This window comes from Lynx rufus, unplaced genomic scaffold (genome assembly GCF_022079265.1).
Source record: "Lynx rufus isolate CCGP_SWC_20201006 ecotype Redwood Valley unplaced genomic scaffold, mLynRuf1.p SCAF_7, whole genome shotgun sequence".
Lineage (NCBI taxonomy): Eukaryota > Metazoa > Chordata > Mammalia > Carnivora > Felidae > Lynx > Lynx rufus.
Window position 1 is genome coordinate 945,679 of NW_025814889.1, and position 27,452 is coordinate 973,130.

Genomic DNA, 27,452 nt, shown 5'->3' on the forward strand with positions numbered 1-27,452 from the left:
CGCCCGCTCCGGCGGAAGTCCCGCGCATCCGTCCGCGTTCCCTCGTGTGTGGCAGCTGGCATGGCGCACTACAACTTCAAGAAGATCACGGTGGTGCCGTCCGCCAAGGTAGGCGGCCGCGAGGGCTCTTCAGCCCTCGCCTCTCCCTGCCGGGGGACTGGGAGAGCCCGGCCCGTAACTCGGGGATGGGACAAGGGTCGCCTGCTCCGGGCTGCCTCTCCTCCCAGGCCACGTCCTCCCAGATGAGGGCCCTCCGGGGTTAGGGGTTCCCCCAGGCAGCAAGGCTCCTTCTTCAGGCCCTTGCGTCAGGCGTCAGGGTCCGTCCTCAGGGGTGAAGGTCCGTCCTCAGGCATCAGGGTCCCTCCTCAGGGGTCAGGGTCTTTCCTCAGGGGCCAGGGTCCCCCCTCAGGCCTCCTGGTCCGTCCTCAGGGGTCAGGGTCCTTTCTCAGGGGTCAGGGTCCCTCCTTAGGTGTCAGGGTCCCTCCTCAGGCGTCAGGGTCCCTCCTCAGGGGTCAGGGTCCGTCCTCAGGGGTCAGGGTCCCTCCTCAGGGGTCAGGGTCCGTCCTCAGGAGTCAGGGTCCTTCCTCAGGGGCCAGGGTTCCTCCTCAGGTGTCAGGGTCCCTCCTCAGGAGTCAGGGTCCGTCCTCAGGGGTCAGGGTCCGTCCTCAGGGGTCAGGGTCCCTCCTCAGGCGTCAGGGTCCTTCCTCAGGGGCCAGGGTCCCTCCTCAGGAGTCAGGGTCCATCCTCAGGGGCCAGGGTTCCTCCTCAGGTGTCACGGTCCCTCCTCAGGAGTCAGGGTCCGTCCTCAGGGGTCAGGGTCCGTCCTCAGGTGTCAGGGTCCCTCCTCAGGAGTCAGGGTCCTTCCTCAGGGGCCAGGGTTCCTCCTCAGGTGTCAGGGTCCCTCCTCAGGAGTCAGGGTCCGTCCTCAGGGGTCAGGGTCCGTCCTCAGGGGTCAGGGTCCCTCCTCAGGCGTCAGGGTCCTTCCTCAGGGGCCAGGGTCCCTCCTCAGGAGTCAGGGTCCATCCTCAGGGGCCAGGGTCCATCCTCAGGGGTCAGGGTCCTTCTCAGGGGCCAGGGTCCCTCTTCAGGCGTCAGGGTCCCTCCTCAGGGGTCAGGGTCCTTCCTCAGGGGCCAGGGTCCCTCCTCAGGTGTCACGGTCCCTCCTCAGGGGTCAGGGTCCGTCCTCGGGGGCCAGGGTCCTTCCTCAGGGGCCAGGGTCCCTCCTCAGGCGTCAGGGTCCCTCCTCAGGGGTCAGGGTCCCTCCTCAGGAGTCAGGGTCCATCCTCAGGCGTCAGGGTCCCTCCTCAGGGGTCAGGGTCCTTCCTCAGGGGCCAGGGTCCCTCCTCAGGTGTCACGGTCCCTCCTCAGGGGTCAGGGTCCGTCCTCAGGGGCCAGGGTCCGTCCTCAGGGGCCAGGGTCCCTCCTCAGGAGTCAGGGTCCATCCTCAGGGGCCAGGGTCCATCCTCAGGGGCCAGGGTCCCTCCTCAGGCGTCAGGGTCCCTCCTCAGGGGTCAGGGTCCTTCCTCAGGGGCCAGGGTTCCTCCTCAGGTGTCAGGGTCCCTCCTCAGGAGTCAGGGTCCTTCCTCAGGGGCCAGGGTTCCTCCTCAGGTGTCAGGGTCCCTCCTCAGGAGTCAGGGTCCGTCCTCAGGGGTCAGGGTCCCTCCTCAGGGGTCAGGGTCCGTCCTCAGGGGCCAGGGTCCCTCCTCAGGCGTCAGGGTCCTTCCTCAGGGGCCAGGGTCCCTCCTCAGGAGTCAGGGTCCTTCCTCAGGGGCCAGGGTCCCTCCTCAGGTGTCACGGTCCCTCCTCAGGGGTCAGGGTCCGTCCTCAGGGGCCAGGGTCCGTCCTCAGGGGCCAGGGTCCCTCCTCAGGAGTCAGGGTCCATCCTCAGGGGCCAGGGTCCATCCTCAGGGGCCAGGGTCCCTCCTCAGGCGTCAGGGTCCCTCCTCAGGGGTCAGGGTCCTTCCTCAGGGGCCAGGGTTCCTCCTCAGGTGTCAGGGTCCCTCCTCAGGAGTCAGGGTCCTTCCTCAGGGGCCAGGGTTCCTCCTCAGGTGTCAGGGTCCCTCCTCAGGAGTCAGGGTCCGTCCTCAGGGGTCAGGGTCCCTCCTCAGGGGTCAGGGTCCGTCCTCAGGGGCCAGGGTCCCTCCTCAGGCGTCAGGGTCCTTCCTCAGGGGCCAGGGTCCCTCCTCAGGAGTCAGGGTCCATCCTCAGGGGTCAGGGTCCTTCTCAGGGGCCAGGGTCCCTCTTCAGGCGTCAGGGTCCCTCCTCAGGGGTCAGGGTCCTTCCTCAGGGGCCAGGGTCCCTCCTCAGGTGTCACGGTCCCTCCTCAGGGGTCAGGGTCCGTCCTCGGGGGCCAGGGTCCTTCCTCAGGGGCCAGGGTCCCTCCTCAGGGGTCAGGGTCCTTCCTCAGGGGCCAGGGTCCCTCCTCAGGTGTCACGGTCCCTCCTCAGGGGTCAGGGTCCGTCCTCAGGGGCCAGGGTCCGTCCTCAGGGGCCAGGGTCCCTCCTCAGGAGTCAGGGTCCATCCTCAGGGGCCAGGGTCCATCCTCAGGGGTCAGGGTCCTTCCTCACGGGCCAGGGTCCCTCCTCAGGCGTCAGGGTCCCTCCTCAGGGGTCAGGGTCCTTCCTCAGGGGCCAGGGTCCCTCCTCAGGGGTCAGGGTCCCTCCTCAGGGGTCAGGGTCCTTCCTCAGGGGCCAGGGTCCCTCCTCAGGTGTCACGGTCCCTCCTCAGGGGTCAGGGTCCGTCCTCAGGGGCCAGGGTCCGTCCTCAGGGGCCAGGGTCCCTCCTCAGGAGTCAGGGTCCATCCTCAGGGGCCAGGGTCCATCCTCAGGGGTCAGGGTCCTTCTCCGGGGCCAGGGTCCCTCTTCAGGTGTCACGGTCCCTCCTCAGGGGTCAGGGTCCGTCCTCGGGGGCCAGGGTCCTTCCTCAGGGGCCAGGGTCCCTCCTCAGGCGTCAGGGTCCCTCCTCAGGAGTCAGGGTCCATCCTCAGGGGCCAGGGGCCATCCTCAGGGGTCAGGGTCCTTCTCAGGGGCCAGGGTCCCTCTTCAGGCGTCAGGGTCCCTCCTCAGGGGTCAGGGTCCTTCCTCAGAGGCCAGGGTCCCTCCTCAGGTGTCACGGTCCCTCCTCAGGGGTCAGGGTCCGTCCTCGGGGGCCAGGGTCCTTCCTCAGGGGCCAGGGTCCCTCCTCAGGCGTCAGGGTCCCTCCTCAGGGGTCAGGGTCCTTCCTCAGGGGCCAGGGTCCCTCCTCAGGTGTCACGGTCCCTCCTCAGGGGTCAGGGTCCGTCCTCAGGGGCCAGGGTCCGTCCTCAGGGGCCAGGGTCCCTCCTCAGGAGTCAGGGTCCATCCTCAGGGGCCAGGGTCCATCCTCAGGGGTCAGGGTCCTTCCTCACGGGCCAGGGTCCCTCCTCAGGCGTCAGGGTCCCTCCTCAGGGGTCAGGGTCCTTCCTCAGGGGCCAGGGTCCCTCCTCATGTGTCAGGGTCCCTCCTCAGGGGTCAGGGTCCGTCCTCAGGAGTCAGGGTCCGTCCTCAGGGGTCAGGGTCCCTCCTCAGGGGCCAGTGTCCCTCCTCAGGTGTGAGGGTCCCTCCTCAGGGGTGAAGGTCCGTCCTCAGGCATCAGGGTCCGTCCTCAGGCGTCAGAGTCTGTCCTCAGGGTTAAGGTTCTGGCCTCAGGCGTCAGGGTCCCTCCTCAGGCGTCAGGGTGCCTCCTCAGGGGCCAGGGTCCCTCCTCAGGGGTGAAGGTCTGTCCTCAGGCATCAGGGTCCGTCCTCAGGGGTCAGGGTCTGTCCTCAGGGGCCGTTGTCTCTCCTCAGGCGTCAGGGTCCCTCCTCAGGCATCAGAGTCTGTCCTCAGGGGCAAGGTTCTGGCCTCAGGCGTCAGGGTCCGTCCTCAGGGGTGAATGTTCGTCCTCTGATGTCAGGGTCCTTCCCCAGAGGTGAGTGTCTATTCCTTGAGTGTCAGGGATCTTCTCCAGACCTTGGGGTCCTTCCTAGAGAGGAGAGGTTCCTCCTCCCCAAGAGGTGGGGCGGGTCAGGGAAAACTTCGTGAAGTAGGTCAGACTTTTGAACTGGCGTCTTACGGATTCCTAGACTCCGCTAATGGAGGGGATAGGGGAGGCCTCTGGGCTTGATGTCTCTGTTTGCACTGGGTACACGAGCCAGAGTCGTGTACGTTCTCGGTCACTTTCCACATCTAGGTTTACTTATTTAATGTCCTTCCAAAGTCAAAGATACGTGGATTGAATTGCAGAATTTTTTCCCTTCAATATTTTTTCTGGTTTATGCTTGAGTTATATGACTAAAGTTTCAGAGGGTTCTAGGTATTGGAAATACAGGTGGGATTAAGAAAGTGTGGGATGAGGCTCCTTGGGTGGCTCAGCCAGTTGCATGTCCTACTCTTGATTCAGCTCAGGTCACAATCTCCGTTTGTGGGATCGAGTCCCGCATCAAACTCTGCACTGACCACGTGGGATTCTCTGTCTCCCTCTCTCTCTGCTCTTCCCCACTCGCTCGTGTGTCTCTGTGTCTCTTTTTCTCCAAGTAAACATTTTTTTTTTTTTTAATATGGGATAAAATTTATTTAGGCAGCCATCTGCTAAATGTTTTTTAAAAGCCAAAAACTATGAACATGAACCAAGTTGGATATAAAAGAGTAAAGATTTGGTTAGGAAAAGTGTTTGTAGTTTAAAATATATGGTATTGTTAATTGTTGGTTTTTGAGGTTTCAGATAAGTGGATAGAAAATAAACATTTTTGGTGTACTGTCTCTTATTTAATTACAGGACTTTATTGACCTGACGTTATCGAAGACTCAACGGAAGACTCCAACAGTTATACATAAACATTACCAAATTCACCGCATTAGACATTTTTACATGAGGAAAGTCAAATTTACTCAACAAAATTACCATGACAGACTCTCACAGATTCTAACAGATTTCCCCAAATTGGATGTAAGTGATTCTGGGGGACACATATGGCAATATCAATGTGAGCTTTCAGATAATTTATAGCCAGTTTGTGTACTTATCTGACAGATAATGAAGGAAACAAAATTATTCACTGGTCAGACTTTGTGAGTTCGTGGCAAAGCTGGGAAAAGAACACAGGTTTTTTTTTTATTCCTTAGTATTCTTCCTTTCCCCCAAACTAAACTCCGTATAAGAGGGCCCAAAGCTATCTCCGCCACCGTTTTGTTTTTTGTTTTTTTTTTTTTTTGGTAACTTCTAGGATTGCAGGCACCAACCCAAGCTCTATAAAAGCTATGGATTGTGAACCTGGCAGCTCACCAGCCTGTATGGGCTTCCTCTTTCCAGGGCTCCTTTGTGGCTTCAGGTTGTAGCAGTGGCCTGAGGTCCACCACTGTTTGTTTCATCAGCCAGTGATGGTCAGTTCAGCACTGTCCTCTCTGTTGACTGGTGGGAAGAAATTGCCTGGGGGAGCTGTGACTTCTGCATTCAGCTAAAAGAGTTGAAGTCTTCACTGTCTAGCATAGTAGAGTTTACCTGTTGATTAAGCCGTGGAAAGCCAAGAGCAGACACTGCTCGTGAAATCCCCGTGTAGGAGAACACTGCTGCAGGGTTATTTGGGGTGGGCTCCACAGTGCAGGGTGAGAGCCTAAATTGGCCACTGTCCCCAGATAGTCCGTAAAGCTAGGTTAAGCCAGGAGGCAAAAGTTGGTTTGTGTGACAAGAGTTTCTTTTATATTTATTTAAGGTGACAGTAGTTTGTTTAAAAAATTACAAATGTGCTTAAAATAAGAGTAGAGATTTCTGCTAGCGGACAGGCACTTAACTTTATACGTGTCTCCTGGGCATGCTGTAGGTGCCCAGTAGAGGCTCGTTGAATGGGTGGATAGTTTGTTGGGAAAGGGTGGGTACCCTAGAAACTACCTAGAAGGAACCAGAAGAGTAAGATGATTGGAAACTGGTGTGATATTTGGAAACACCTGATCTGGGCAAAAAATGCTTTGAACTAATTAGCACCAGATTTTTGTGGTTCTTTGTAAGAAGTTTTATCTTTTTTATCCTTGGTATCATTTTTTTTTTTTTTTTTTTTAAAGTTTCTTCGTTTTCAACGTTTTTATTTTATTTTTGGGACAGAGAGAGACAGAGCATGAACGGGGGAGGGGCAGAGAGAGAGGGAGACACAGAATCGGAAACAGGCTCCAGGCTCTGAGACATCAGCCCAGAGCCTGATGCGGGGCTCGAACTCACGGACCGCGAGATCGTGACCTGGCTGAAGTCGGACGCTTAACCGACTGCGCCACCCAGGCGCCCCCTTGGTATCATTTTTTAATACAATACATTTAAATTGTGAACATTGTATTCCTTTTTTCTTTTTTTTTTTTTTTTAACGTTAGCTCTCCAAGAATTTTAGAGCAGAAGGTTAGCATAGTTATATTCATGGAATAATTGATATGTCTCAGGTACTTATCTAGGCCCTGGGAACACAGTAGTAATAAGTCCCTGTCCTCATCTAGTGAGGGGAAAGGTTGTAAACCTAGAAATCTCTAGAGTTTGCAGCAGAGATCTGAAGGAAACGAGCTGCAGGGCTGCCTAGAGAGAAGCACTGTAGGCACAGAAGCAGCAGGTGCAGAGGCCCCGAGGCACAGAGCGTGAGGTCTCAAACAGGAAGACCCATCAGGGTGTGTGAGAGGGAGGGTACCTGGAGATGAGTCAGAGATGGTGAGTCGGTGAGCCGCCTGGTACAGGGCTTGAGTTCTGTTGTTAGGGAAGCCTTCCAAGTTGAGTGTGGGACGTGCCAAGCTTTGACTTCTCTTTTAGAGGATGCGTGGCCTATGGGGTTAGGAGACCACTTGAAGGTTGACGCACCGACATGAACAGCTGGTGGTGGTTGAAGAGCTGAACTTGCTCGTGGCATCTTGGGCATCTTGCAGTTGCCATCCATCCAGACGGGGAAGTGGGGCATTTTGAGGATGAGGAAGGGGGTGGTTTGGACGCGTTGGTCTGAAATTCTGGTAAGGTGTCCGAGCAGAAGTGCGAGTAGTCTGGAGCTCTGTGAGAGGTGTGGCCTGGAGATGTGCAGTGGCACTCAGGAACCCGTCAGTGCCTTTAGATCCACGTGAGGTCACCTAGGAGCTGAACCTGCAGAGAAAAGTGCTCCTAGGAACTCTGATGTTTAGTGTTGGGTGGAAGCATAAGCCAGCGAGGGAGTTTGAGGAGCGGCGAGGGGAGAGAAGAGCCAGACAGTTGGTCCCAGAGGCCAGTTGAATGGAAAGCACCAGGAAGCATGAGTGGTCAGCTGTCTGGTGCTGTGGAATGCTCTGGTAAGATGAAAGGAGTTCGGGGAGGGAGCTGATCTGATGAGCCGCCCTAAAGGACGGGTGGACACGATTCGGACTACACTGGGTTCAAAGGAAGAAGAGCCAGTACCTCTCTGTGACCTTCCCCAAGAAGGGGAGCAAAGGAACGGAAGGGTTGTGGGTTCAGGGAGCTTTCCAACTGTTAGAGCTGAGGGGGAAATGACAGTGTGTTTGCAGGCCTGGTTTCAGGTCTTGAGTAGGAGGGGCAGGGGGTCTGGTGCACAAATGGAGACCTGCAGATGAGGTAAAGGGGGATCAGTCTGGGGCCCAGGCTAGATGGGCGGGCAGAAGTGACCCCTGAACTCTAAACAGTCCTCAGTCAGGAGAATGGACCGGGGAGGAGATCTGGGGTTTGAAGAGCGTGGAAAAGGCAGGACATACTTCAAAATTATTCAAGAATTATTGACACATGGGGATGAGAAACCTGTCCCAGAATGACCGCTTTATTTCTGTTTTAGGATATCCATCCATTTTATGCTGATTTGATGAACATTCTCTATGACAAGGACCATTACAAGTTGGCCTTGGGACAAATAAATATTGCCAAAAATTTAGTGGACAAGTAAGGTATCTTTTAATACAGTATCTTTTAAATTATTGCCTGAGGTGAAAAGTATCTTACATCTTTTTATTTCTTTAAGCGTGGCTAAGGATTATGTGCGGCTTATGAAATACGGAGACTCTCTCTACCGCTGCAAGCAGCTGAAGCGAGCCGCCCTCGGCCGGATGTGTACAATCATCAAAAGACAGAAGCAGAGTTTGGAGTATTTGGAACAAGGTATCTCTTTTACGTAAGCAAGGACAGTGTTTACTGTGTGCTGTTAAGGTACTCGATTCTTGTCAAGAGCTTATTTTTAGGGTGCTCTTTTTTGTTTTATTTTAGACCTAACAGGATCAAACCATTCCTTACCCATCCTTTGAGAAACTCTGACAGGCTAGTTATTACTGAAAAAGCAGCTGGTGCTTAAAATGCTTATGAATTACTAGTACAATTTTTTTAAATGTTTATGTATTTATTTTTTAGAGAGAGAGAGACAGTACGATCAGGGGAGGGGCAGAAGAGAAAGACACAGAATCCGAAGCAGGCTCCAGGCTCTGAATCCATGAGCCTTGAGATCATGACCTGAGCTGAAGTCAGAAGCTTAACCGACTGAGCCACCCAGGTGCCCCATAAATTGTTTGTTCTATTAAGAGGACTTGGGGCGCCTGGTGGCCAGTCGGTTAAGCATCCGACTCTTGGTTTCAGCTCAGGTCAGGATCTCACAGTTAGTGGGATTCAGCCTCGTGTTGGGCTTTGTGCTGACAGGGTGGAGCCCTGCTTGGGATTGTCCCCCCCTCTCTCTCTCTGCCCCTTCCTGCTTGTGCTCTTTCTCTCTCTCAAAAATAAACAAACATTAAAAAATAAATTTAAAAGTAAAGTTTAAAAAAAATTTTTAAGAGCTTTTCAATATCTGGGGCGCTTAGGTGGCTCAGTTGATTGAGTATCTGATTTTTGATTTTGGCTTAGGTCATGATCCCAGGGTCGTGGGAACAAGTCCCATGCTGGGCTCTGCACTGAGCATGAAACCTGCTTAAGATTCTGTCTGCCCCTCCCCCACTCACACACATTGTCTCTCAAATAAAAGAGGGGCGCCTGGGTGACTCAGTCAATTAAGTGTTCGACCCTTGATTTCGGCTCAGGTCATGATCTTGAAGTTCACGAGATTGAGCCCCACATAAGCCTCCATGCTGACAGTGCAGATCCTGCTTGGGATTCTCTTTCTCCCTTTCTCTCTCTCTCTCTCTCTGCCCCTCCCCCACTCATGCATGCATGTATGTGTGTGTGCACGCGCACACACTCGCTCTCAAACTTTAAAAAACTAAATAAAATAAAAGCTTTGCAATATGTGTTAGCATGAAATTGCCACTCCAGCTTTGTTACATGATAGTTTAATTAAAGAGGACGGTTCTGAATTAAAGTAGTATTTCTAATGAAACAGGTATTTGCCTCTATACATAGGTTTTTACGCTGAAGTGTTCTCAAGTCCTCTGGGTTTGTTCCCCCTTTCCTGGCATCTTACAAGTGATTTGCGACAAGCTTGTAGTGCTTGACTGCTTTGCCAGTGCTTCCAGCAATCTGTTTTGTTTAGTCTTGAGGGTGGCCTCATGGTGTCACCGCCTTGCAGATTATGCACCTAGTCGTTGCGTGGAACTAGCCCAGTGCCTTGGCAGGAAGTGGTGGCATGCACACTTGCTTCAAAAATGCTTTCCAAATATCCCACTTAGTAAGAGCAGTCTGGGCACCGCTTAGATGTGTGTTTCTGGCCCCACTTTTGACCTATTGAATAGGGCTGTGGGTACAGCCAGAGTCGGGAAGTACGCTGCTGTGTGCTATGGTGCCTCTGCAGGCAATCTTTTTTCTATTCATACTTTTTCTGTCGCTCACATTGTAAATGTTGGAGTGGGGTTAGTATAACCATGGTCCAGGAGTACAGCTAAGTGAAGCAGATCTTAAAGTTTGAGTTTCTTAATTGCTCTTAAGAAATCAAGCACATGTTATTTCCCACAGTGCGTCAGCATCTGTCCCGTCTGCCAACTATTGACCCGAATACGAGGACCCTGCTCCTGTGTGGGTACCCGAATGTCGGCAAGTCCAGCTTCATCAATAAGGTTAGTATGTGTCTGGTGATAACGCAAGTGACCGAGGACCTGAGACCCAAGGGCTGCTATGTCCTGCCGTGTGGGCTGGAGGATGGCCAGCCGGTTAGTCTGTCAGCACTGTTGTTGGCTTAAATAGCCACTTACTTGAAGGGAGGACTGACACTGTCTGAATCTAGGTTTCGGCTGCTATTTCTGTTCTAGTATGCATTCCATAAGTTTCTAAGGGATTTGAGATACTAAGTCCGGTTTTGTTAACACGGAGAGCCTTTCCCAGGACGTACTGTCTCAGCCTCATCTGGGGGTGGTAGTGCCGGGGGCGCTGGGGTCTACCGTGGCAGGCTGCACTCGCTGAAGCGGGCTTCCTGAGGCACTACGTGAATGTCACTGGTTGACGTGTCACTGCTCACATCAAGTATTTGGTCCCCGTAGCGGGAAGTGGCTGAGTTGCTCTTGATTTGAGTGAGTTCATTAATTGGGACTCGAGGGTGCTCTTTATTTAGTAACTTGGTGCTTCAAGACCACTTGGCTGAGTTTGAGGGGCTTGAACAGAGTAGAAACCGCATGTAAAATGTCGGTTCATAAATAAGTAGATAAAATAAAATGTCACTTCACAACCAACAACAGCTCAGGTGCCAGACAACGACAGTTACATATGTGTGGTGCTTGCTGCCAGGAGCACTTCCACTTGAAGCCCATTTGCAGGTTTTTATTTTGTCCCTGAGTTGTGCTGACGTGACAGGCTGAAGCTCTGCGGTGTCTGGGCCGATGTCTCAGATGCTCATGAGCCAGTGCTGCGGCGCTAAGCCACTGGCCACTTGATTAAAATTAAACAACAAACAGTTCAGTTCCTACGTTGCACTGATCACATCTCAAGAGTTCATGGGGACGTGTGGCTGGTGGGCCCCGCGTCAGCAGTGTAGATCAAGTCTGTCTTCACAGCAAGTTCTGTGGGGCATTAGTGGGGCTGGGGTGGAGCAGAGCAGAAGCTGATGGGTACCCTCCCGGTGCTGGGCCTTCCTCCCCTCCCCGTCCCGTATCTGGACTCTTGTGTCCTGGCCTCGCCTGGTGGCGTGAGGAAGTGGAGCCTGTCCGCCTGTCAGCAGCAGCTTCTGACATCAGGAGTGTAATCGTGGGAGCTCTCTTGCTCTCTGTTTGGTTGTTTTGTCTTACTGCCGAAATCATTAGTCTCCATAACGTACAGGTGCCACATTTACCTTCTTTGACCGGGAATAAGGTTTGGAGCTCGTGTCATCGTGGAAGTTTTCGTTGTTTTGTTTCAGGTGACGAGAGCCGACGTGGACGTCCAGCCCTATGCGTTCACGACCAAATCCCTGTTTGTGGGGCACATGGACTATAAGTACCTGCGTTGGCAGGTGAGCATTCCCACCGTCAGACACGGGGGCCACGTCTGGGTGGTTTCGTGAATGGGGTTTGATTTTGGTGGTCCCTGCCCCAGGTCCCAGTACACTCACAGGCAGACTCCGAAGGGGTGGCACAGGTTCTCGGGGTCACCAGCAATGTCCTCATGAGGAAAACTCCCAAGCTTCGCGGCTGCCCGAGTGCAGTGCTTGTTCTTCTGCGAGGACTCGGGAAGCCGCCAGCTGCCAGAGCAGATGGCTGCATCACGTTAGCAGTGGTGCTTCTCACGAAACCAGAATCTCCTTGTCGTTTCGGACCCCGTCCTTAGAAAGGATGTGCACTAGCCGCTTAAAAGCATGGGGCGGTTTCCACAGTTGAAGTTAATTTTGTAAATGATAAAGTCATTCCCAGCACCTGGGAGTGTTTGCCAGTTCTGTTCTCTCTGTCAGGGCACCCAGTAGGCTGAGCCAGTAGAGTGTGCGACTCTTGATCTGTAGGTCGTGAGTTCTAGCCCCATGTTGGGCATAGAGCATAGGTTTAAAAAAAAAAAAGGGAGGGGGCGCCGGGGTGGGTCAGTTGGTTGGGCATCCGACTTCGGCTCAGGTCGTGATCTCACAGCTCGTGAGTTCGGGCCCCACGCCGGGCTCTGTGCTGACAGCTCAGAGCCTGGAGCCTGCTTCGGATTCTGTGTCTCCCTCTTTCTCTGCCCTTCTCCTGCTCGTGCTCGCTCTCTCAAAAATAAACAAACATTAACAAAAATTACTTTAAAAAAAAGAGAGAGGAGTCCTTTTCTCTAGGTCATTGACTGGTTCTTCAGTGAGCTCTGCAGGGTCGACTCATCCCCCCCTTTTTTGTAATATTTAAAGAATAGGTACTGTTCCGTCATTGCTTTTTTCATTATGTCAGTTGGGAGACCCACGTCTTATTTACTAGTATTGAGAGGGCCGGGTTGGGTATGTGAGTCACCTCCAGGATATGCTGGGCAAGAAATTTGTGGGTATATGTGCTTTGGAGTAACAGACCTGACGCTTAGGTTGTCGATACTCCTGGGATTTTGGACCACCCTTTGGAGGATCGGAACACCATTGAGATGCAGGCCATCACGGCCCTGGCTCACCTGCGCGCCGCGGTCCTATACGTGATGGATCTGTCCGAGCAGTGTGGGCACGGGCTGAGGGAGCAGCTGGAGCTGTTCCAGAACATCAAACCTCTCTTCATCAACAAGGTGCGTGTGGGGACGGGTGTTTGCCGTTCATAGCCTGTGCCGCGAGGATAATCATTTCATTTTTTTTTTCCCTGTTCCAGCCTCTTATAGTTGTAGCAAACAAATGTGATGTGAAGCGGATAGCTGGACTTTCTGAAGACGATCAGGTAAACTGTCTGAATGTTTTGAGTCTTACGTACTAATTCTAAGTTTATTCGCAGACAACCAAAGCTGAGAAGGAATTTCAGCAATACTAGTAAAGATTTTTATTCCACAGTTGAGATCATTCCCTCAGTGGTTTGTTAGTGGCAAACTACACCTGACATTTTCTGTCCTCTGCTCTTGGAGGCTGTGCAAGTCACCTGTGCATTTGGCAGGATGGTGTGTTTAACCCCGGAAAGGTCTTGTGCTTCTTTAGGATGTGACTGTTCTCCGACCTTGGTGCCTGGAGGATGCAAAGCGCCTTCAGACGGGCTTTGGCCCTTTGGGTCTCTGCCGGCCGGTTGCCCAGAGCCGCGCTTCCAGAGGAGGTTCCTGGGGAGGGGGGGCCTGGGGGGGGGTGTCACGTGCCTGCCACACACATTTGTGGGGGAAATGAGTTTGGGAAGTAAGCGTGGAGTGAATGATGAAGAAGGGGCACCTGTAAACTTGCCAGAACTGTGAGTACGTAGTGTTCGCTGTGTTTTCCACAAGGCAGGTAAGGTGGTTAGCCCTCATTTTCCACCCACACTTGGCCCCACAGCTCTCTGTAATAGGCACTTTGGGGATAACTGCCTGGAGAAGGTTGGCACTAGTAACAGAGGTTCTCAGGTTCTTGGACGCACCCAGGCCTACAGGGCCAATCTGGTGGGTGACACTCGAGTTTTAATAACCAGTGCGCTAGGTAATCTTGATGTGGCTGCGTCTCCTGGGGCATGTGCCACCGACCAGCTTCGTGTAGAGGGTCTCTTCCTGGCACCTCTGTCTCATGCTGGTTGGACGTCTTAATGCCTGGTGAGAGGGTTTTAAACAGCTGTACTGGTTTAATGGGCACTGCAGCATGTTCATCAAGTTACTAACTAGGTAACCACTGGTATCAGAGAATTCACTTGTTTGAAAGGACTCCGATCCCTATGAAGTAATTTCAGTTTTTTAGGTTAATCACTTTGGAAGCTGCAGACGGGGTTTGGGTTGTGACGACCAAAGGTTAGGGTGAGTGTTGCACCAGGTGCTCAGGCTTCGGGTTGAAACGTGTCTGGGTTTCACCGTCTGCCAGCCGTGATGGGGTGAGGTCTCCATCCTGGAGTCACTGGTGGCAGCTGCTGCATTGCTGGGCTACCAGTCAGTGATGTCATCAGGCAGATTGAGAAATCTGAAAGCCGGTGGGTGGCGGATGCCACTGCGATGTGACTGTTGGGTTAACACTAGGGCGTGGCCTGCAGCCTGCCCTGTGTACGCCATCCGTGCTCTGACCGTGGCGCGGCACCACGTGAGGAACATGGTTACGGCTAGCTCAGGTAGAGGCACAGTGGCTTGCATCATGTGCTAGTCGGTGGTGGGGTTAGCTGTCAGACCCCGCTGTTGCCCAGGACCACTGCTGTTTCCAGGAGAGGAGGAAGTCTAACTGGTAAGTGGGAGCCTGTAGTAAAGGTGTTTGACCTTGTTCATGAGCAGCTTACCTGTCACAGGATTGGCCCCCTACGTCTGAATGAGGTGGCCTTGGTGAAGAGCTACGCAAGTGAAGCCCCTCCTTTGGAGTGCAGCGATTTATTCATTTTTGTATTGTTTTCTAAGGAATTCTCTTAGGCTGCAGACTCTATGCGTTTTATTTAAAAGTAGTATTGAAAACATCTTAAAAGTTTTGTATCTTGCTCCTTTTTAGAAGGTAACATCTCACAGAATGTTCCAGAGAGCTTCTGGTTTGCTTTTATAGTCTGGTTTGATCCTCCCAGTAGTATTTTCTTTGTCACAGAAGAATATGGGGGGGGAAATCAACATTTTGGGGAAACGTCCTTTAGAAGAATTTGCAAATGAGCCACGGCCAGGCTAATTCGCATTTCTGATCCCTACATGAAGAGCAGTAAGAGTTGTCTGTAGGAAAGTAGAAATAAATAATGGCTCTCTTGTTTTCCTTCTGTCTCTGCAGAAAATATTTGCAGATTTGCAGGCCGCAGGATTCCCCGTGATTGAGACTAGCACCCTGACGGAGGAAGGGGTTATTCAGGTGAAAACTGAGGTCAGTGCTCCATCCACACCTATACCGCCTTTCTCGTGAGAGGTGTCTGCCGTGGGGAGAGGCTTTCCGTCCAGGTTGGAGAGCGTGTGCGCCACACTGAGCCCTGGTTTCCCCCATCCCACCCAGTCCAAACAGGGGGTTTAGAGGGATGATCTGACTCCCTCCCCGGGGGGGGGGTTGAACCTCGTGCACAGCCTGCTGCCCTTCTTGACCTGCCGGGATGTCTGTGCCAGCTGTACTGTGAAACTTGTTCAGAAGCAGGGAAAAAAAACAAGAAAAGAGACATTTCCTGTTAGATTTTACATGCGATTCTGATCATTTTATGTCCTTGTTATTTTTACCTGAAAGGAAAAGAGATGGCAGGGTCTGATGCTGTTGGTTGGCTTGGCGCTGTTGCTCCAGGGCCCAGGGTGGGCCTTGAACCTGGCTAGGGAACACGGCGCGAGGGTGACTGGTGGTGGACGCAAGCCCAGATGGGACATGGGGTGCTGCCCCAGCCTGGGCCTGGCCTGGTAAGGGAGAGGCCTGCTCCCTCCTGAGCGTGTGGTCTGCCCCCGGGGGGTCACCTGGATCTTGGGGTGATCCCCAAGATAGCACCAGTGGATGTGACTCCTGAGGAAAAGCGCAAAGCGGGGCCCAAAGCTTGGAACACAGTCTGCTGGTTATTGCGGAGTCTGGTTCCTCTCCCACACCCCCACCTCCAGCCCGGAAGGTGGGTGCCTTGTGAGTCATGTCCCGTTTTCTCACCTTCCCAGGCTTGTGACAGACTTCTGGCGCATCGGGTTGAAACCAAAATGAAAGGAAATAAAGTGAATGAGGTGCTGAACAGGCTGCATCTGGCCATGCCAAGCAAGAGAGATGACAAGGTGAGGCTGCCCTTCCCAGGAACTTGGGAGCGAGATGCCTATGCCCTCTGTCCGCACATACCAGCACCTGCCTCATGCAGGGCTCATGGGTGAGGCTCATGGGCGCCGTGTGCGCACACACCCACCCCTGTGGGCATCATAGTGGGCTTGAGTTTCTCGTCCAGAGTAACAGTTGTGTCCTGAAGTATAAAAGTGCCAAGGTAAAGCCTGCTGCTCGCTCCACCAGACATAGTTACTGGTAACTGTCTTGATGTTCCCATAAATCTTTCTGGTGTGTGAGCATATTTTTAAAAAAATTTAAACATAAACGTGTATTACATTCTTTAAAATTATTGTTTTCTTGCTGTTACAAGCAGTGCTCTGTCGCATGTCTTTGTGCATAAGTCTTTTATTTGCAGAGTGAGTTTTCAGTAGGCCATTGAGAATGACATTGTCTCCCAGAAATGCCTTCCTGGGATATGCTCCACGTCCCCTCATCATTGGCTGCTGTCAGTTTAATCGGTGGTTCCTTTAATAATCAGTTCAGGCAAGCATTTTTTTAAATTTTTGAACAATTTATTTTTGAATAATCTCTACACCCAACATGGGGCTTGAACTCACAACCCTGAGATTAAGAGTTGCAGGCTCCACTGAGCAAGCCAGCCAGGTGCCCTGCCAAGCCTGCGTTTTTCATGTACTTATTGGCCTATTAGTTCCTCAGGTCATTTATCTTTTACTCGTTTAATTTATAATTTTTATCTTAAGGAAATGAGACTCTTATATGTTCTTTTTTAAATAGGCTCCATGCCCAAATTGGGGCCCTTTGTGGGGCTCAACTCACAACCCTGATACGAAGACCTGAGCTGAGGTCAAGAGTCAGATACTCAACTGACTGAGCCACTCAGGCACCCCCAGACTCTTGTATGTTCTGTGGATTTTTTTTTTTTTTTTTTTTTTTTGTCATTTGCTTTTTGATTTGGGTTTTCTTTCTCAGCTTCAAAGAAATTATATGTTTTTAATATATACTATGAATATTTAATAATTTTCCAATATATGCTGTTAGCTAATATTAATATTTTTTTACGGTAACTAGGTTTTGTGTCCTGCATAGAAAGACCTCCCGTTCATTCCAAAAATATCTTGATAATATTTTTCTCCTATACTTTGTCCTGTACTTAATTATCTTAACTTTACCTGTTTTGAACAGAAGTTTTTGCTCAGTCTTGCATTTGATTTGTTCTTAGGCAGCAGGTAGAAGCAGCCACCCAGCTCTGTTTTTGCCTGGCTAGTCCTTAATCTCAGGACTGAGATTCGAATACCGTATGTTTTCATTGCCTTCTTGTATGGACTTGCTTCGTGTCTAGATTTCTGTTGTCTGCTTTGTTTTTCTCTTGTATCACTTCTTTTGTTCATAATTTTCTCGAGAGTCTCGGTGTTTATTTTTTCTAGATAAACTTTGGATCAGCTGTGGAGTCTTCCTGGTTTCCGTGCCCAGCTGGCCCTGCTCCGCCCCCCAGTCTGTTGGTTCTGAGTTGGTCTGGCTTCACCTTGCCCTTGCAGACGGAGAGCGTGCCTCTGGCTTTTCACTCTCATGTTCCTTTTGCATTCAGCAAGGTGTTTCATGTCACTCTTTCTGGTGATGTCTCCTCAGGAAAGGCCCCCTTTCATCCCTGAGGGAGTGGTGGCGCGCAGGAAGAGAATGGACATTGGGGAGCCCAGGAAGAAGCGGGTAGGTCTACTCTCGCGGGTGCAGAAGGCCATGTGTGTGCACTGAAGGTGTCCTGGCCTTTACCCTCAGGCTCTGTGACCACAGCTGTGGCCGACGAAGGCCCCTTCCCTCGTGAGTGGGAGGGAGGTGGCTGTGGACACTGCGTGGATGTGAGCCGTAGAGCCAGCCGGGAATAGCCGGGCTGCACAGGCATTAGAGGGACGGGCTCTCAGCTTAGGGCAGAGGCTGTCTCCTGGGGCAAGGGGGTGCCTGGCGTTCATGCGCCTGGAATGCCGGCAGGAGCTGATAGAGTTATCTGTTCTTTGGTTTCAGGAACGAGACCTTGAAGTAGAGCTGGGAGACGACTACATCTTGGACCTTCAGAGTAAGGGCCAGCATCCCTGTCGGGACGCTGTGGGAGGGCTTCAGTGCCCTCTTGCCCTGTGGCTGTACCTTCATCTCTTTCTTAGAGATGAGGCTGTGTGTGGGTGGTTCTGTGGCTTCAGGAGGAGGGTGGTTTGCAGCGTGCGTGGTGCAGGTGCTGGGGCCACTGCTGCCTTTGTCCCCCCTGCCCCCGCTCGGCCCGTGGTCCCAAGGTGCTGGGCGACCCAGGAGGTATTTGGAGACCCTCTGCTGTGCTGTCCTGGGGTGTTATGTGCAGGCGCTCTGTTGTCTTCATGGAGCGATGTGTGTAAGAACTCATTTTGGGCACGTGGTGCTTGAAGATATTAAAAACTGCAGTGAACATAACTTTTTTTTCAACCTCAGAGTACTGGGATCTAATGAACTCTTCTGAGAAACATGATAAGATACCCGAGATCTGGGAAGGCCACAATATAGCTGATTACATCGACCCCGACATCATGCAGGTTTGTGTCTCCTGTTGTATTATGTGATTTTTATTACTTCTGTGTCCCTGATCGCACAACCACAGCTGTCTGCCCGGCCGTACGTGCTGCCCTCATTCCTTATGCACTGTGAGCTTCTCCAGCCGTCACTAACAGCCTCTCCCTCCAAGGCTCTGCTCCCTGTGCGGTTCCGGCCACGGCCGCCTCTGTGGGGCAGGTGCGTTCCGGTGGCCACGAGCCCCTGTTCTCCTCTCCTGGAGCTTTGCTTAGCCTGTGGTGTCCACGGGTCCTTTCACTTTAAAAACAAAACTTTTCTTAAGCCCTGGGTCCTTCTTTCATTGCTCTGCTGCCTTTCTCTCCTCAGCGAAGCTTTTTGAAAAAACAGTGTTTCCCGTCAACACTCCCTCATTTCCTTCCCGGATGCTGCCCTTGTCCCATTTCAGTCTGCGGGTCTCCAAGGAGGAAACCCTACGTGAACCTCCTCATCCCTGTTCCTGTTTCTCCTTTCCTTGAATCCTCTGTACTCTCTGGTGCTTGGTTCCCCTCCTTGCCTGTGTCCGAACCGTGCACCTGCGCTCTGCTCACGCACGGTCCGTGCTCCTCCTCAGGAGCCAGGTCACAGCCTCCTTCATACTCTACGTGTGCCTCCTCGTTGTTGCTCTCTGGGCGATGTCCGTTTTGAGCCTGTGGGTTCGCAGCCTGCAACTGGCCTGCCCGTTCCTGCCCACCTCCCTCCCTCCGTGCTTTTCACATCAGCCAAGGCATGGCCGCATCTGACTGCGGCATTGCTGTCAGGGTTTCTTTGCTTGGTTATAGAGTGTATTCGTGCGTACGTAATTTGTTCTTTTATTTTCTAGATTTTATTTTATTTATTTATTTTTTTTTTTTTAATTTTTTTTTCAACGTTTTTTTTATTTTTGGGACAGAGAGAGACAGAGCATGAACGGGGGAGGGGCAGAGAGAGAGGGAGACACAGAATCGGAAACAGGCTCCAGGCTCCGAGCCATCAGCCCAGAGCCCGACGCGGGGCTCGAACTCACGGACCGCGAGATCGTGACCTGGCTGAAGTCGGACGCTTAACCGACTGCGCCACCCAGGCGCCCCTAGATTTTATTTTTTAAGTAATCTGTATACTTAGTGTAGGGCCTGAAGACAGAACCCTGACATCGAGAGTCATGCTCCACCAACTGAGCCTGCCGGGCACCCTGTAACTTCTTTTTATTTGAACTGTACAGCCAGCGGTGGTGTTGGCTTGTGTTGGCTTGTGTTTGAGGATGGCCTCAGAATGGATAAATGGGATATTGGAGGCCTGTGTCAGCTCACATAGATGAGTTCTTAGTTCTTCAAGGACGGAGGTTCTGTCCTGGGTCTGTTGGGAGTGCTGGGGAGCGAGGGAGGTGTCATGTGCACGTGTCCCCTCGATGTCTGGAGTAATTGGTGAAGAGAAGGAGACAACATAGAAGCGCTCACGGGGTGCCGTGGGCTTAGTGCTGCACGGTCTTCATTTCCTCCCAGATGCCGTTTGCTGGGAGCTGAGTTCTGGGGCATCCTGTGTGGAGCCAGGCGCGGGCGCTTACTGCCCCTGAGAGGCACATGAACGTGGCTACGCTCACGAGGTTTTCATTGTTGAGTTTGTTTAATTCCTTTTCAAGAAATTGGAGGAGTTAGAAAAAGAAGAAGAGCTGAGAACGGCGGCCGGCGAATATGACAGCGAATCCGACAGCGAGGACGAGGAGATGGTGGAGATCCGCCAGCTGGCAAAGCAAATTCGGGAAAAAAGGAAGTTGAAAATTCTGCAGTCCAAGGAGAAGAACACACAGGGGCCCAGGATGCCTCGAACCGCTAAGAAGGCAAGTTCTGTGCTTCCAGAGCAGCAGGATGGGTTTCTGCAGCTTTGGATTCTTGCACAGCCCTGCTAAAAGCAGCATGTCAGCCTAGACGTGGCCATGGGATTGCACGTACTTGGTTTGGTGATACGTACTGACTTTTGAGGTTGGTCGAGCCCTGATCTTTTTATTCTGCTGATGGCACCCTTCCTGCTGACATCCAGGCTCAGCATTGTTGGGTTCAGCCTGTCTGCAGTTGTGCAGATTGAGGTTGTGATTCGTAATTTGTGACAGTAAAGCCATCATTTAACATGTTCTTATTAACTTCTTTACTAGTTAGTGCTCCTCTTTGCAATTTAAAGCAACCTAACGCAAGGCAGCTTAAATCCTCAGGCAACATGTTAGCTCCTGTGACTAGTTAGGACAGGGAGAGTCACACTTCAGGCACAAATGGGTCAAATGATGTCAGAATTCTTTTCAGTCTCTGCTCCATCTTTGTAGGTCTTTTTCTCTCCTGCCCCATGCTTTTGTCAGGGTGGCAGGTGAGGCCAGGTCCTGTGGTCACCCTCAAACCACAGGATGTGACAGCGGGGGGTAAGCTTCCCAAAGGCAGGATGATGGTTAGGGCAGATACCTTTCGCATTAGTGTGTCTGAAGTACTCTTTTCACATGATGGCAAATGAGTGGTTCTTGGTAGGCAAGACCTCCATCTGTTTCCCCAAGTGGCGCTCAGTGAGTTTGGGAGAAGCTGCTGTCGCTGGAGTCTGCATCTTGGGGCACGTCATGTGACCTCAGCGTCAGTGATCCTTGCATGCAGAGACCCTTGCAGAGTTGTGCAGAATTCAAGGTCATGAAGTATATGTCGTCTTGCACATAGTCACAGCCTGGGAGATATTGGTTTCCATGGGCTTCAGTGAACTGTCCAAAAACATGAACATGGGCCCAATTAAAAGATGTAATTTCTTTTTTTTTTTTTAAATTTTTTTTTTAACGTTTATTCATTTTTGAGACCGAGAGAGACAGAGCATGAACAGGGGAGGAGCAGAGAGAGAGGGAGACACAGAATCTGAAACAGGCTCCAGGCTCTGAGCTGTCAGCACAGAGCCCGACGTGGGGCTCAAACTCACGGACCGTGAGATCATGACCTGAGCCGAAGTCAGACGCTTAACCGACCAAGCCACCCAGGCGCCCCTAACAGATATAATTTCTAAAAGAAACGTATCATAGATCATTGTAAAAGGTACATTTTCCTGTGAAATTTTTTTAAGCATCTTATCAAACTAATTTTTCTTAAAACATACCTTTTCCCCTATGTTCAGATTCAGCGGAAAGTCTTGGAGAATGAGATGCGCAGTCTCGGTGTTGACATGGATGACAAAGACAATGTAAGTGCATGCAGATGGTCTCAGTCACAAACGTATGTGGACATGTACAGCTTTGCCTTCGAAAACTAGACTCTTAGAAACCTGGGGGGTTACAGATGTGATCAAAGAAGAGATATGAACTTTGAGTATGTGTGTTGAGGAGTGTCGCTGGAAGTGGCTGGCTGAGAATGGAATGTGTTTGTCCCACTGCTGTCCATATGCCCCATGGGACAGCTCAGGACACTCAGCTCAAGGGACTGTGCTGCTAATGCAGGGGTGTCTTCATCATACTCCATTCTTGTTCGCCACGTGAGAATTTAAGAATGCCTTGCACACTCCCATCGTTTTGCATTAAAAGTCATCCCTGAGCATCGGACTGCTCCTGGGCATTACGGTGATGTTTCAGTAATAACATCAATGATGTGAGGTGGCCTCTGCACTTTCTTCTTTCTCTCTCTCTCTCTCTCTCTCTCTTTTTTTTTTTTTTTTTTTAATATTTCATTGTGTATGTATACATCGAATTCTGTTTCAGGTTAATGAAAATACGAAAAATACCAGAAACAAGAAAGAAAGAAATCACTTGTGTTCACAGTGCACAAAAATAATCTAGGTTAACATGCCGTGTGTATCTTATTTAATTTTTTCTGCAGAGGGCTTTAATCTTTGTTTCTTTAAGATGTAGTTATAACCATATTCTGTATATCGTGTCTATATTTCACTGATGTATGAGCAAATTTTTTTGTTTTTTAAAGTTTATTCATTTTGGGAGAGAGTGAGTAGGAGAGGGGCAAAGAGGGAAAGTCCCACGCAGGCTCCATGCGACAGAGCTTGAGCTCAAAACTGTGAAATCATGACCTGAGCTGAAATCAAGAGTTGGACGCTTAACCAACTGAGCCACCCAGGCGCCCCAAGTGTTTTTTATTTTGGGGTAATTTTTCACATTTTTTTGAGTAAAAAATTTTAGTTTCTTTTAGACCTCAGTTTGGTTGCTGTTCAGAAATTCATTTGCTGTTATATGCTAACTAATTTGGATGTAAATTAAACAAAAAAAAAAGAATTTATTCACTGTTATAATTGAAAATAATAATAATCTTCAAAGTTATAGAACTCAAAAAAAAAGCATTAAGTACTGATTCAAAAGACAGTTATAACAAAATACCTGAGACTTTTCTGGAAAGGATTTATAAAATCCAGAAAATTTGGAACAAATATTTGAGAAAATTTTCAACTTACGTTGTTATAAGAGGAAGAATTTTCAACTTATGTTGTATAAAAGGAAGAATTTAATAATCCTATTATATATATTTTTCTAAATGACATACATATTGAAAGATGTATCTATGAAAAAAATAGAATTTTAACTATGGTTGCATCTGAGGTCTTATCTCAGGTGTGAAGATCATATCTTATCTCAAATGAAATAATCATCAACTCTTGTGAAATTTTACATGATGGTAATGAACTTAATATTAGTTTATCCACATAGATGCCCACTTTTACTTTTAAAAGTCTTAGGGCAAGCTTTATTTTAAAAGTTAACTTGCCAAGAAATTTCAACAGAGTCAATTTTGAGAGCAAAGTATATTCCAGAATAGGTTGATAACATACTAATAGCTGAATGATAGATTTGGAATAGTCTGAAGGGAAAAAGCAAAAGGTACAGGATATTTTACAATGTAGAAAATAGGAAAGACAATTCTTCAGTTTTCATAAAACCATTTATTTGGCATTACTGTAAATTCAACTCAAGCCACTGAGTTTAATTCAAAGAGCCAATACATGAATTTCTCATTGTTTGAAGTTGACATTCCATCTAAATGACACTATTCACCACTAGTAAAATCTGAGTTTCCAATTTTTTTTTCCAATTTTATATGACATATTCTTGTCCGTCCCAATTACGAAAAATATGCAGGGAAATATTTTAAATGGTCTCATTTCTGTGTTCAAAAATCTATCATTATACTTCAGTAATCTTACATATTGCCAATTTTCATCTCCATGAACAAAACAAAAAACAAAAACATAGTGGAGAAAAAAAGCTACTAAGAAGAAGGAATATACTACACATAAGTAAATGAATAAATATCTAAGCTCACATTTAGCATGTCATTTTGCCTCTGGGGAACATGACAGAGTTTGAGTGTTAGGAGGTTACTGTTTGTTCTTTATCCAGCTACTAGTCATGAAATCTCTAGCATTTGAAAACTGGTGAGATTTTCAGTTGCATACATAACACTATGAATAATCATCACATACCAATTCATTCTTTTTGGCTCACTGAGCATTTTGCGTGATGTCCCTGATGTGTCCTCCACCTCTAGCACATAGACTATGTGGGCCCATTTCCCTCCAGCCTCCCTTGTCCACTCTTTTCAATGCTGTTTAATCTTAAAATAATTGTGATTTTTTAATTAAGTTTACTAAATTCTAGGTGTACACTTAATATTTAGCTTCAATATTGTCAAATGATTTTTCCAGAATAAAATACTAAATCTAATTTTTAAAAAATTCATTTGCTGTTAACTCAGAATATACGGTGATGTGTAAGAAATACACAATAAATTGGAATTAGTGTCTGGTAAGAATACAAATTGGAATAGAATGTCAGAGAACAAAACATAAGCTTATTTTTTATATTTTTTACTTGAACTTTGATTTTGGTGACTGAAGTCTTCATGGAGCATCTTAGGTTCTGTTTAGTGACCAGATACATGAGGGTTTGTTGAGTCAACACAAGATGGGCTTAGGTTGTGAATAGTTCAGACCTGTTTTCCTGGGAGCCCAAAGACTAGAAGGGGTTTCAGATAACTATTGGAATTCTGGTCTTTTTTTTGATGAATTATGCTGGAGCATATTCATTTTTGTCTGAAATAACTTTTTCATATTCTGGATTATTTTTTCAAAACATTCCTAGAATTGGAATAACCAAAATCAAAAGACAAATTGTGTTACAGGTCCTTTCCAAAGGGGTTAGACTAATTTGGATTTTAATTAGCAACGTTTGAGACTACACTGCTAACCTGAAGCGTTATTTTATTTTTTTTTATTTTATTTTTTTTAAATGTTTTATTTATATTTGAGACAGAGAGAGACAGAGTATGAACGGGGGAGGGGCAGAGAGAGAGGGAGACACAGAATGAGAAGCAGGCTCCAGGCTCTGAGCTATCAGCCCAGAGCCCGACGTGGGGCTCGAACCCACGGACCGCGAGATCGTGACCTGAGCCGTAGTTGGACGCTCAACCGACTGAGCCACCCAGGCGCCCCTGAAGCGTTATTTTAATGAACATCCATTAGCGTCTGACTTCTGACTGTTCGTTTTTGCAGGCTAACTGCCTGTGCTCCTGTCCAGGTGTTTTGTTGTTCTTTGGGTACAGGACATGGGTGAGTGAGGCGCCCACCAGTGCGAGTACAGCGGCCTCTCCCAGGGGCAGGCTTTGCTTCGCCTCAGCGCTGAGCTTCCTGAGGGCTGTCCCTGTGTTCAGGTAGATGGCCCCAAAGCTGGGGAGAGAGGACACACTACAGTGAAAATAGCAGTTAGGATGCTAGTTTCACCACCTAGGGGAAAGGACAGCATTGAGGAATGGCCAGCGTTAGGTAAACGGTTTCTAATGGAGTTACAGTCGCTTGTAACATAAAGCAGCCGTGTTAAGTGAAAAAGTATGTTTGACGAATAATGTGAAGTTAACTCTGTGTATGTGTGTGTGTATTTTTTTTTTTTAATGAGTAGCAGGCAAAAGTTCATTAGAGTATAAGAGAAGATCAGAAAGGAAGAATAGTATGAATCTCTTTACAGAGAGGGGACATTTGAAAGTGAGTGCCCCAACTATATAATTTTAAAGAGCTTTAGTTTATTTGATAATGGCATTAAGAACTCCTGAGTGTTCTGTCTCCTTGTTGGTGTGATTTCGTCTGTCACCAAGCCTGGGAGCCGGGCTGGGGTCAGGCAGCACTGAATTTGCTGTTTATGCTTCCCAGGCCCATTATGCAGTCCAGGCCAGAAGGTCCCGGAGCGTTACAAGGAAGAGAAAACGAGATGACTCTGTTCCACCCACATCAGTAACCCGGAGCCGCAGCTGCTCTCGGACTCCACGGGATGTCTCCGGCCTTCGGGACGTCAAGGTTAGTCCCCTGTGATGTGCAATAAAAAATAGTGGTCTCTATTGTTGATGACTCCAGGGCTCAGGGCACATACCCGCAGCTACTGTTTAGAAGGTGGGGACCGTAGGTGGGTGCTTGTGCCCCTGAAAGACAAGCTGGGTGTTCTGGACCCTTCCCTAGGTGCACCATTCCTTACTGGTGTCCTTTCTCAGGGGTAGACAGAAGCATGGTGTCATAGGGCACCAGGTGGTCTGAGCCGCAGGCCAGCCATGCGGGAACAAGCTAGGAAACAGTGCTTGCTCAGCACCTGGAGTCCCAAGCCCCCACCTTACAACCAGACCCTGCAGGGACCCAGCCCAGAAGGAGCTGTTTGGGTCAGTCTTTTAGGAAAGACATTTTGGATGTACACAGTCTCTTTTGCTGAAACTATTTAAATTAAATGAACACAAAAATTGTTAGTTTCAGCATTTTGAAAATTCAGGTATGAGAGAAAGTCTGTATATAAACTGGCCAACAGTCTACTTGATGGAAACTTGGGATTTCCCTTCCACCATGCCTTTTCCTTCTAGAAATCTGGATTTTAATACTGGCATTATCGTTTGTCCGATGTGAGTATAGTTTCGTGGGCTGGTTCTCTGTTTTCTCGTGTGTCCCTAAGAGGGAGTTACAGCAGATATCCCCTAATCTTCCAGGTTCTTCTAGGCACAGAGCTTGTCTAGAAATAACATTCATTCCCATCTTCATTCTCATTGTGCAGACAGTTGAGTTCCTGCAGACACGGTGGGTAACAGAGGGACTTGCCAGCACTTCTCACAGAGTAGATCTGGACACTTAAGACCTGCTCTTAACTGGTAATGAAAAAGCACACAGACACTCAGCAGCTAACGTGTGTCCTTTTGCTTTCCAGATGGTGAAGAAAGCCAAGACTATGATGAAAAATGCTCAGAAGAAGATGAACCGCCTGGGAAAGAAAGGAGAAGCAGACAGACATGTGTTTGATATGAAGCCCAAGCACTTACTCTCCGGAAAGAGGAAAGCCGGAAAAAAGGACAGGAGGTAGAGTCCTCTGCAGCTGAGATGGTTTGGCTAGACTGTTAGTTTCCTGGTCTGGTCCAGTTTCACGAAACGGGAGTCCTGGCTATAAACTGAAAATTGCGATGACATACCTGACGGGCTTGTTGCTTTGCTGTATGTTGGGGTGTGCAGGTGTGGGAGACATTTGTCACTGCAATGATGGTAAGGTACCTTGAGCCAACCGTGGTTTCTGCATTTGTTGGGGTTCCGGTTGCTTCAGGTCTGCAAAACTGGAAAGATTGATTGATGCAAATTTTTGTTTTGATGGAGAAGAACCTTACTTTCTTCTGCAAGAGGGAACTTTGGTTTGTGTATGTGTATAGTCTTGCAAAGAAAGCATCTCCTTGCAGACATGGGCAGAAGGTTGGCGGCCCTGCCCTGCAAATGTAAGAGTGAATGCCAGTGCTAGATTATTTTCTAGTTTTTTTGTACAACGTGTGCATCGTTGCAATCTATTTTCAATTAGTTTATCTAAAATAAACTTCTGAAAGAAAGTGGTTTTGGTTGATTTAGTTTGTTTTTTGGGGTTTTTTTTTGTTTTTTTGGGTTTTTTTTTGTTTTTTAGTTACAAATCACTGTCAATTTGGCCAAATGAAAAGGGAGAAAAATTCTTTCGTTTTTCAAAACAAAACACTTTTTTGTGGGGTAAAATGTTGCCTCAGGCACTGTAGCAATTGAGCTGGGCATCCCCTGCTGGGGGAACCCGGAACTGCATATGTTCACAGAAGCAGACACCCTAACACTCCCACAGAATCCCCTCCTGGGCTCTGTTTTCAGTTACTCTGAGTGGAATTTGTGCCATATGTGTCAGCTCAGACTCCCCACAGTGCGATGTGGGAAGTTAGTGTATCAGAGTATTAAGTGCTTAAAACATTTCTTGACCTTAAAACAGTGCTGTTGTCACCACTTCCCACATAGTCTCAGGGAGCGCGCCTCCCAGGGCAGAGCACTT

At 49.4% G+C, this 27,452-nt stretch overlaps 1 protein-coding gene across 1 annotated transcript; it reads left to right on the plus strand.

Moving 5' to 3' along the window:
• The first annotated feature begins 33 nt into the window (after positions 1 to 33).
• GTPBP4 (GTP binding protein 4) lies at positions 34 to 26,994 on the plus strand. Its single transcript, XM_047066634.1, has 17 exons — positions 34 to 108; positions 4,774 to 4,944; positions 7,775 to 7,878; positions 7,958 to 8,094; positions 9,865 to 9,965; positions 11,237 to 11,329; positions 12,349 to 12,540; positions 12,621 to 12,686; positions 14,645 to 14,734; positions 15,490 to 15,600; positions 17,231 to 17,308; positions 17,621 to 17,672; positions 18,056 to 18,156; positions 19,788 to 19,985; positions 21,281 to 21,346; positions 25,304 to 25,447; positions 26,334 to 26,994. The coding sequence occupies exons 1-17, from the start codon at positions 61 to 63 to the stop codon at positions 26,484 to 26,486; spliced, it is 1,905 nt and encodes a 634-aa protein (XP_046922590.1). The 5' UTR covers positions 34 to 60; the 3' UTR covers positions 26,487 to 26,994.
• The last annotated feature ends 458 nt before the right edge of the window (positions 26,995 to 27,452 follow it).